This window comes from Salmo trutta, unplaced genomic scaffold, assembly GCF_901001165.1.
Source record: "Salmo trutta unplaced genomic scaffold, fSalTru1.1, whole genome shotgun sequence".
NCBI lineage: Eukaryota > Metazoa > Chordata > Actinopteri > Salmoniformes > Salmonidae > Salmo > Salmo trutta.
This window is the reverse complement of record NW_021823258.1, coordinates 404595-414843: the sequence shown is the minus strand read 5'-3', so window position 1 is coordinate 414843 and position 10249 is coordinate 404595. Positions and strand designations below refer to the sequence as shown.

General features: G+C 45.5%; 1 protein-coding gene across 1 annotated transcript in view; it reads right to left on the bottom strand.

The window, feature by feature from the left end:
- Positions 1-2014: 2014 nt before the first annotated feature.
- LOC115189962 (protein Wnt-5b) overlaps positions 2015-10249 on the bottom strand; it is a 139901-nt gene continuing 131666 nt past the window's right edge. Inside the window, exon 6 of the mRNA XM_029748489.1 lies at positions 2015-4460. Within this exon, the coding sequence (XP_029604349.1) occupies positions 4002-4460 (459 nt within the window). The 3' untranslated portion in view covers positions 2015-4001. The remainder of the gene's footprint in view (positions 4461-10249) is intronic.

Here is a 10249-nt window from a genome sequence, read left to right as displayed (position 1 = left end):
CACTACTACTACAGAGGAGAGGAGACGCTAGGCTAGGTCTGACACTACTACTCCTACAGAGGAGAGGAGACGCTAGGCTAGGTCTGACACTACTACTACAGAGGAGAGGAGACGCTAGGCTAGGTCTGACACTACTACTACTACTACTATAGAGGAGAGGAGATGCTAGGCTAGGTCTGACACTACTACTACAGAGGAGAGGAGACGCTAGGCTAGGTCTGACACTACTACTACAGAGGAGAGGAGATGCTAGGCTAGGTCTGACAGTACTACTACAGAGGAGAGGAGACGCTAGGCTAGGTCTGACACTACTACTACAGAGGAGAGGAGACGCTAGGCTAGGTCTGACACTACTACTACTACTACTACTACAGAGGAGAGGAGATGCTAGGCTAGGTCTGACACTACTACTACAGAGGAGAGGAGACGCTAGGCTAGGTCTGACACTACTACTCCTACAGAGGAGATGCTAGGCTAGGTCTGACACTACTACTACTACTACTACTACTACTACTACAGAGGAGAGGAGATGCTAGGCTAGGTCTGACACTACTACTACAGAGGAGACGCTAGGCTAGGTCTGACACTAATACTCCTACAGAGGAGAGAAGACGCTAGGCTAGGTCTGACACTACTACTACAGAGGAGAGGAGATGCTAGGCTAGGTCTGACACTACTACTACAGAGGAGAGGAGACGCTAGGCTAGGTCTGACACTACTACTACAGAGGAGAGGAGATGCTAGGCTAGGTCTGACAGTACTACTACAGAGGAGAGGAGACGCTAGGCTAGGTCTGACACTACTACTACAGAGGAGAGGAGACGCTAGGCTAGGTCTGACACTACTACTACAGAGGAGAGGAGACACTAGGCTAGGTCTGACAGTACTACTACAGAGGAGAGGAGACGCTAGGCTAGGTCTGACACTACTATTCCTACAGAGGAGATGCTAGGCTAAGTCTGACACTACTACTCCTACAGAAGAGAGGAGATGCTAGGCTAGGTCTGACACTACTACTCCTACAGAGGAGAGGAGATGCTAGGCTAGGTCTGACACTAATACTACTACTACTACTACAGAGGAGAGGAGATGCTAGGCTAGGTCTGACACTGCTACTCCTACAGAGGAGATGCTAGGCTAGGTCTGACATTACTACTCCTACAGAGGAGATGCTAGGCTAGGTCTGACAGTACTACTCCTACAGAGGAGATGCTAGGCTAGGTCTGACAGTACTACTCCTACAGAGGAGAGGAGATGCTAGGCTAGGTCTGACACTACTACTCCTACAGAGGAGATGCTAGGCTAGGTGTGATGCTACTACTCCTACAGAGGAGAGGAGACGCTAGGCTAGGTCTGATGCTACTACTCCTATAGAGGAGAGGAGATGCTAGGCTAGGTCTGACACTACTACTCCTACAAAGGAGAGGAGATGCTAGGCTAGGTTAGCCATGACTAATACAGAGGAGAGGAGATGCTAGGCTAGGATAGCCATGTGCTACAGCATACGCCTGCTGCTGCTGCTGCTACTCTGTCTTTTGTTTACATTAGTTCTAAGCATAATGTATTGCTTGCTATATTATGAATGGCTATTGGTAGTATTTTTCCCACTCGAGGTGCACACAACTTAAAGGGATACTTGGGGATTTTGGCACTGGGGCACTTTAACTACTTCCCCAGAGTCAGATGAACTCATGGATACTGTTTGTATGTCTCTGTGTCCAGTATGAAGGAAGTTAGAGGTAGTTTTGTGAGCCAATGCTAACTAGCGTTAGCACAATGACTAAGTATATGGGTATTTCTTTAATGTGTCATAAAACATTATTGATAATGAGAGGCCCCACACACACACACACACACACACACACACACACACACACACACACACACACACACACACACACACAGCAGTATGGAAGAAGAGGGAAATAAATGAAGACACAGTAGACCTCTTCAGCCTCCCTGTCACAAGAAGAGCATCATGAGAGGATTAGGAAAGAGGAAAACACTTCTACTTATTATAATCATCACTATTATTGGTTTAATATGACTGTTTTGAAGTGGGGGGATAATACAATATACACATGGAGAATATTAATGGATCGCATCACAACAACAATCTTTCACAGAGAATAATATAGACAAGAACACACTCTGAGAGACCTGGAGTCTGTATGTTGTAAAAGTGTCATTATCTGCATATAAGGATAAGGTCTGCTGATATTTACATGAGTAGTACTTTGCCACAACACTCATTGGATGACAAAGGAAAGGCTTGTCTGTCATTGGCTGAAGAGTGGGCAGCGTTTGGCAGAGATTGGACAATAGACATTCCAAGCAGGAAGGAACCCTAGGGAGTGCACTACTTTTGACCGGGGACCATAGGACTCTGGCAAAAAGTAGTGCACTACATAGGGAATAGGACGAAACCAAAGCCTCCGTGTCAAAAGACAGGATCATCAAAACAATACATATATGAAGTATAAAATGAAAAAGTAATTATTAATAAAATATAATTTTTGATGGACAACTATTTCTATGTACCTTATCCCCACTATAATAATCTGCAGTCCTCCGAGTTCCTCCGTTCGCTTTCTTCTGCTTTTTAGAATTCATTCCCAGACACACATTTTAACTCTATAACACATGTGTTACATCCTCCTAACAAAGCTTGGTAGCTGTGTGAATTTCATGACATTGGCTTAGAGATGGCTATTGGTATGGTCATGATAGCTGTGTCCCATCTGTTGAATAGAGAGAGATACAGCAGTCTGTTATTGAACAGTTAGGGGCCACGGGCCAGTGACCAGTAATCCAGTCCATGACAATGTAATGATGCTGTTAGATGATAAAACAGCATTCATTTAAAGGTAGAGTGAGAAGCCTATGTATTGTAGAAGGACGCAGATGTTTCCTCTCTCTCTCTTCTCTTATTCCAATATGTCCAGCCAAGGTCTCAGAGTCCTCCTCCCTTCAATCAACACAACCCTTGTTCTTCTTGTCCTCTGGGACTCACATGGTCCTATAAGTTACACAGAGCTATGTTTACTTTCTGTGCCCAAAGTCATGAGCTGTCCTGTCTTCCAGGCTAGAGGTCAACATGATGTCTGGTGGGTAAATGATCTGAACACATGCTGTCGTTCCATGGTTACAGAGTTCCAAACTCAACAGTTCATGTGTGAGGTGGTGTCCTTTGGCTTTCTAAGAGCTCTGGCAGGGTGATGGTAAGAGGGTGATCAAATAAAGGTGATGAAAAGATGGTGAGACAGGAAACAGAATGCAGAAACAACCCATGGTGGGAAGGGTGGAGAAGAGAGGAGTGAGTGGAAGAGGAGGTGAAAGGAGCTTTGGCACAGTTCATTGGGATCCATCCCTTTCTAGTCTCCCTCTCTCTCTCTCTTTCTCTCTCTCTCTCTCTCTCTCTCTCTCTCTCTCTCTCTCTCTCTCTCGTCTGTAAAGTAAGAGGAGTCTATCCAGCCTCCCCCTCCCATTCCAGGGAACAAGGATACTGGTGATATCACTTCCTGGCCGTCACTGCACGAGCCACCAATCAGGGGACAGTTGTGAAGGGGAGAGGAAGCAAATGGCCGACCAGTAGACAACAAACAAAATGAACAGCCTTTCTGTTTTGCATTCGCCTGCTTGTCGGTCAAGTCCTCCCTCAGGCAGCTTGAGTCATATAAAAGTCTCATTCAATTACTAGCAACGCATTTGTTTACTTTATTTATATATTTCATGATTTCTTTTTATTTATTTATTATTGTTATATAATCTTCCACCCCTCATAGGCTACATGTCCTTCCATTCCAGCCCCTCCCTTCCCCATCATCCAGACTCCCTCCCTTCCCCATGTGGAACTGTCCGTCCGTCCATCCATCATCCAGACTCCCTCCCTTCCCCATGTGGAACTGTCCGTCTGTCCATCCCTCATCCAGACTCCCTCCCTTCCCCATGTGGAACTGTACGTCCGTCCATCCACCGTCCAGACTCCCTCCCTTCCTTCGCTACTTGCAGACAAATTGATCCACCAGTGAAGTGCACCTCTTACACTTGACATAACAACACCAGTGAAACTTGCAGTGACATCTCTCATGCTTATAGGTCTTGAACTGGTCATATCCTCTCCCACAGCACATGAGTTCACACCCATCCATCCCCTCTGACGTCTTGTTACAGAGTCTCCCCAGGGTTCCCATGGAGCCGGTGGTGTCGTTCTTCAGACAGTAGTCTGGGCTCTGGTCGGTGTAGACCAGATCCTCGGGGGTCGGGACGTTAAAGCGTTTATCTACCTGCTCCAGTTTTCCTTTGCGTCCGATGCGCATGGCGGCGGCGCTGTCGTACTTCTCCTTCAGAAACTCTCCGACGCGGCGGAAGTCTGCCAGCTGGAGCCAGCACGTCTTCAGACTGCAGGAACCGGACACGCCATGACACTTACACGCCACGTTGGCCAGGTTATACACCGACTGGGAGAGGAGAGAGAGGGAGATTAGTAATGGGCCAAGAATACTTCAAATACATTACACATGAAGAGCTTGAAAACTCTGTTCATTAACCTACGTTTTTGCACTTCCTGCCACTTATTAAGCATGCATTCTGACTGTGTGGAGTTTGGTTGCTTTGTGGTAGATTGGTGCGACACAGCTGCCCTCTAGTGCCTGAATTAAAACATTACATCCTGAGAGTGACTACCTCCTAACACAGCAGAGCACTGCCAGAGAGAGAGCCCCAGGGTGTTTCACTTTACACTCTCTTGTCTAACGGAGAGGCAGCCAGGGGGAGTGTTTTGGGAAACAATGGGGGGGAATGGAGAATGGAGATTCGGTCCTAAAATACATAACAAATGTTTAGTTTAGTGGACTAAAAGCTTCCTGCTGACCTACACAGAGAAGCTCCCAGCTGGTTCAATACCACAACCTGAACTAAACAAACAGTTGACTTTAAAATAGCACACAGAACCAGCAGAGGAAATGTACCTACTGTCCAAACAATTCCACACTATACATAGAGACTTTGGAATCAAGGTGAAGGTGGGGAGAGAGTTCAAACAGTCACTGACCATTAGAGGAAATGTCTGAAGCACAACACACACACACACACACACATTCTCTTAAGCATGACTAAAGTAAATAAGCATGACTTAAAAGCAACAGACTGTCTTTAAAAATCACAATTACTAACTTTACAAACATGACTTGTGGGGACCATCTTTGGGTGTTGCTGTTATTTTTCCTTTTTTGGATTTACAAGCACTCATCTGAGGAGTGACGTTAAACTAGTGGAGAACAGAGAGGACGACTGGTGACATTAAACTAGTGGAGAACAGAGAGGACGACTGGTGACATTAAACTAGTGGAAAACAGAGAGGACGACTGGTGACGTTAAACTAGTGGAAAACAGAGAGGACGACTGGTGACATTAAACTAGTGGAGAACAGAGAGGACGACTGGTGACATTAAACTAGTGGAGAACAGAGAGGACGACTGGTGACATTATACTAGTGGAGAACAGAGAGGACGACTGGTGACATTAAACTAGTGGAAAACAGAGAGGACGACTGGTGACATTAAACTAGTGGAAAACAGAGAGGACGACTGGTGACATTAAACTAGTGGAAAACAGAGAGGACGACTGGTGACATTAAACTAGTGGAGAACAGAGAGGACGACTGGTGACATTATACTAGTGGAGAACAGAGAGGACGACTGGTGACATTAAACTAGTGGAAAACAGAGAGGACGACTGGTGACATTAAACTAGTGGAAAACAGAGAGGGACGACCGGTGACATTAACTAGTGGAGAACAGAGAGGACGACTGGTGACATTAAACTAGTGGAAAACAGAGAGGACGACTGGTGACATTAAACTAGTGGAGAACAGAGAGGACGACTGGTGACATTAAACTAGTGGAGAACAGAGAGGACGACTGGTGACATTAAACTAGTGGAAAACAGAGAGGACAGACTGGTGACATTAAACTAGTGGAAAACAGAGAGGACGACTGGTGACATTAAACTAGTGGAGAACAGAGAGGACGACTGGTGACATTAAACTAGTGGAGAACAGAGAGGACGACTGGTGACATTAAACTAGTGGAAAACAGAGAGGACGACTGGTGACATTAAACTAGTGGAAAACAGAGAGGACGACTGGTGACATTAAACTAGTGGAAAACAGAGAGGACGACTGGTGACATTATACTAGTGGAGAACAGAGAGGACGACTGGTGACATTAAACTAGTGGAGAACAGAGAGGACGACTGGTGACATTAAACTAGTGGAGAACAGAGAGGACGACTGGTGACATTAAACTAGTGGAAAACAGAGAGGACGACTGGTGACATTAAACTAGTGGAAAACAGAGAGGACGACTGGTGACATTAAACTAGTGGAGAAACAGAGAGGACGACTGGTGACATTATACTAGTGGAGAACAGAGAGGACGACTGGTGACATTAAACTAGTGGAAAACAGAGAGGACGACTGGTGACATTAAACTAGTGGAAAACAGAGAGGACGACCGGTGACATTAAACTAGTGGAGAACAGAGAGGACGACTGGTGACATTAAACTAGTGGAAAACAGAGAGGACGACTGGTGACATTAAACTAGTGGAGAACAGAGAGGACGACTGGTGACATTAAACTAGTGGAGAACAGAGAGGACGACTGGTGACATTAAACTAGTGGAAAACAGAGGAAACACAAAGGGTGTGCAGCCTCCTGCTGGGGCTGGAGGACTGACCGGTAGTCACACACACGTGTGTTTAGAAACGTGTCCATGTGATCAAGCAGTGAACCAAATGTCCGACACAAAAGCAAAGCTCATGAATAAATACCAGAGACAGGCTCCTCAAGTGAGAAAGAGAAAAGGACAGAGAAGTGAGAGAGAAAAAAGAGAGGAGAGAAGAGAGGAGTGAGGGAGGGAGGGAGGGAGTGGGAGACTATTTCGAGGTCTTTGTGTCTGTGCAGTGTCCTGTGGGCCCAATGACCTTAACCACTGGGCATGATGACATCAAAGCACCCCTTCATCACTCCTTTTTGCTCTTTCTCTCTCCCTTTCTCTCTCCCTTTCTCTCTCCCTTTCTCTCTCCCTTTCTCTCTCCCTTTCTCTCTCCCTTTCTCTCTCCCTTTCTCTCTCCCTTTCTCTTTCCCTGCCTCTCTTTTGCTGTCTCCCTCTCATTCTCTCTCTCCATATAACTTCTCTCCATATAGCTTCTCTCCATATAGCTTCCCTCCATATAGCTTCTCTCCATATAGCTTCCCTCCATATAGCTTCTCTCCATATAGCTTCTCTCCATATAGCTTCTCTCCATATAGCTTCTCTCTATATAGCTTCCCTCCATATAGCTTCTCTCCATATAGCTTCTCTCCATATAGCTTCTCTCCATGTAGCTTCCCTCCATATAGCTTCTCTCCATATAGCTTCTCTCCATATAGCTTCTCTCCATGTAGCTTCCCTCCATATAGCTTCTCTCCATATAGCTTCTCTCCATGTAACTTCTCTCCATATAGCTTCTCTCCATATAGCTTCCCTCCATATAGCTTCCCTCCATGTAGCTTCTCTCCATGTAGCTTCTCTCCATGTAGCTTCTCTCCATATAGCTTCTCTCCATGTAGCTTCCCTCCATATAGCTTCCCTCCATGTAGCTTCTCTCCATGTAGCTTCTCTCCATATAGCTTCTCTCCATATAGCTTCTCTCCATATAGCTTCCCTGCATGTAGCTTCTCTCCATGTAGCTTCTCTCCATATAGCTTCCCTCTATATAGCTTCCCTCCATATAGCTTCCCTCCATGTAGCTTCTCTCCATGTAGCTTCTCTCTATATAGCTTCCCTCCATATAGCTTCCCTCCATATAGCTTCTCTCCATATAGCTTCTCTCTATATAGCTTCCCTCTATATAGCTTCCCTCCATATAGCTTCTCTCCATATAGCTTCTCTCTATATAGCTTCCCTCCATATAGCTTCTCTCCATATAGCTTCTCTCTATATAGCTTCTCTCCATATAGCTTCCCTCCATATAGCTTCTCTCCATATAGCTTCTCTCCATATAGCTTCCCTCCATATAGCTTCTCTCCATATAGCTTCCCTCCATATAGCTTCTCTCCATATAGCTTCTCTCTATATAGCTTCTCTCCATATAGCTTCCCTCCATATAGCTTCTCTCCATATAACTTCCCTCCATATAGCTTCTCTCCATATAGCTTCTCTCCATATAGCTTCCCTCCATATAGCTTCCCTCCATATAGCTTCTCTCCATATAGCTTCTCTCCATATAGCTTCCCTCCATATAGCTTCCCTCCATATAGCTTCTCTCCATATAGCTTCTCTCCATATAGCTTCCCTCCATATAGCTTCCCTCCATATAGCTTCTCTCCATATAGCTTCTCTCCATATAGCTTCCCTCCATATAGCTTCCCTCCATATAGCTTCTCTCCATATAGCTTCCCTCCATATAGCTTCCCTCCATATAGCTTCCCTCCATATAGCTTCCCTCCATATAGCTTCCCTCCATATAGCTTCTCTCCATATAGCTTCCCTCCATATAGCTTCCCTCCATATAGCTTCCCTCCATATAGCTTCCCTCCATATAGCTTCTCTCCATATAGCTTTCAACCTCCATATAGCTTCCCTCCATATAGCTTCCCTCCATATAGCTTCCCTCCATATAGCTTCCCTCCATATAGCTTCCCTCCATATAGCTTCTCTCCATATAGCTTCCCTCCATATAGCTTCTCTCCATATAGCTTCCCTCCATATAGCTTCCCTCCATATAGCTTCTCTCCATATAGCTTCCCTCCATATAGCTTCCCTCCATATAGCTTCTCTCTATATAGCTTCCCTCCATATAGCTTCCCTCCATATAGCTTCCCTCCATATAGCTTCTCTCCATATAGCTTCTCTCCATATAGCTTCCCTCCATATAGCTTCTCTCCATATAGCTTCCCTCCATATAGCTTCTCTCCATATAGCTTCCCTCCATATAGCTTCTCTCCATATAGCTTCCCTCCATATAGCTTCTCTCCATATAGCTTCCCTCCATATAGCTTCCCTCCATATAGCTTCCCTCCATATAGCTTCCCTCCATATAGCTTCCCTCCATATAGCTTCTCTCTATATAGCTTCCCTCCATATATAGCTTCCCTCCATATAGCTTCCCTCCATATAGCTTCTCTCCATATAGCTTCTCTCCATATAGCTTCCCTCCATATAGCTTCTCTCCATATAGCTTCCCTCCATATAGCTTCCCTCCATATAGCTTCCCTCCATATAGCTTCCCTCCATATAGCTTCCCTCCATATAGCTTCCCTCCATATAGCTTCCCTCCATATAGCTTCCCTCCATGTAGCTTCCCTCCATATAGCTTCCCTCCATATAGCTTCCCTCCATATAGCTTCCCTCCATATAGCTTCCCTCCATATAGCTTCTCTCCATATAGCTTCCCTCCATATAGCTTCCCTCCATATAGCTTCCCTCCATATAGCTTCCCTCCATATAGCTTCCCTGCATTATTTTGTAAAGGAAGAGAAGTGGAGCACAGAAATACCTCTGCCCCCCCCCCCCTCTGCATACCTGTTTGTTTACCCAGAGAGAGACAGAGAGAGACAGAGAGATACCTGATACCTTTCTAACACCTTTCCCCCAACAGCCTGTCAACTCCCACACCTGGATGACTGTGCACCTGCACATCCAGGTTCTGTCTCTGGTATCCTAAAACGGAACTGGTTATTACATTCTGAACCACAAGGGGGCGATAACTCCCATTCATACTTGTGGCTTCACTGCTTGAGGCTATCCAAGGCCTCTAACTCAACACAAAGTGTAACACAAATCCTTCTCACCCTTTTGTCACGATCACGGCTAGTTTGTATATGGCTTATGTCAAATTGACGTCAAAAGTAGATTTTATTTTAGCATTTTAGTTAAACCTTTTCCTAACCTTGACCTAATTATCCTAACCTGCTACGTAAGTTCTCCTTACCTGCTACGTAAGTTCTCCTAACCCGCTACGTAAGTTCTCCTAACCCGCTACGTAAGTTCTCCTAACCTGCTACGTAAGTTCTCCTAACCCGCTACGTAAGTTTCTCCTAACCCCCGCTACGTAAGTTCTCCTACCGCTACTAAGTTTCTCCTAACCCCTACGTAAGGTTCTCCTAACCCGCTACGTAAGTTCTCCTAACCCGCTACGTAAGTTCTCCTACCGCTACGTATGTTCTCCTAACCCGCTACATAAGTTCTCCCAACCCGCTACGT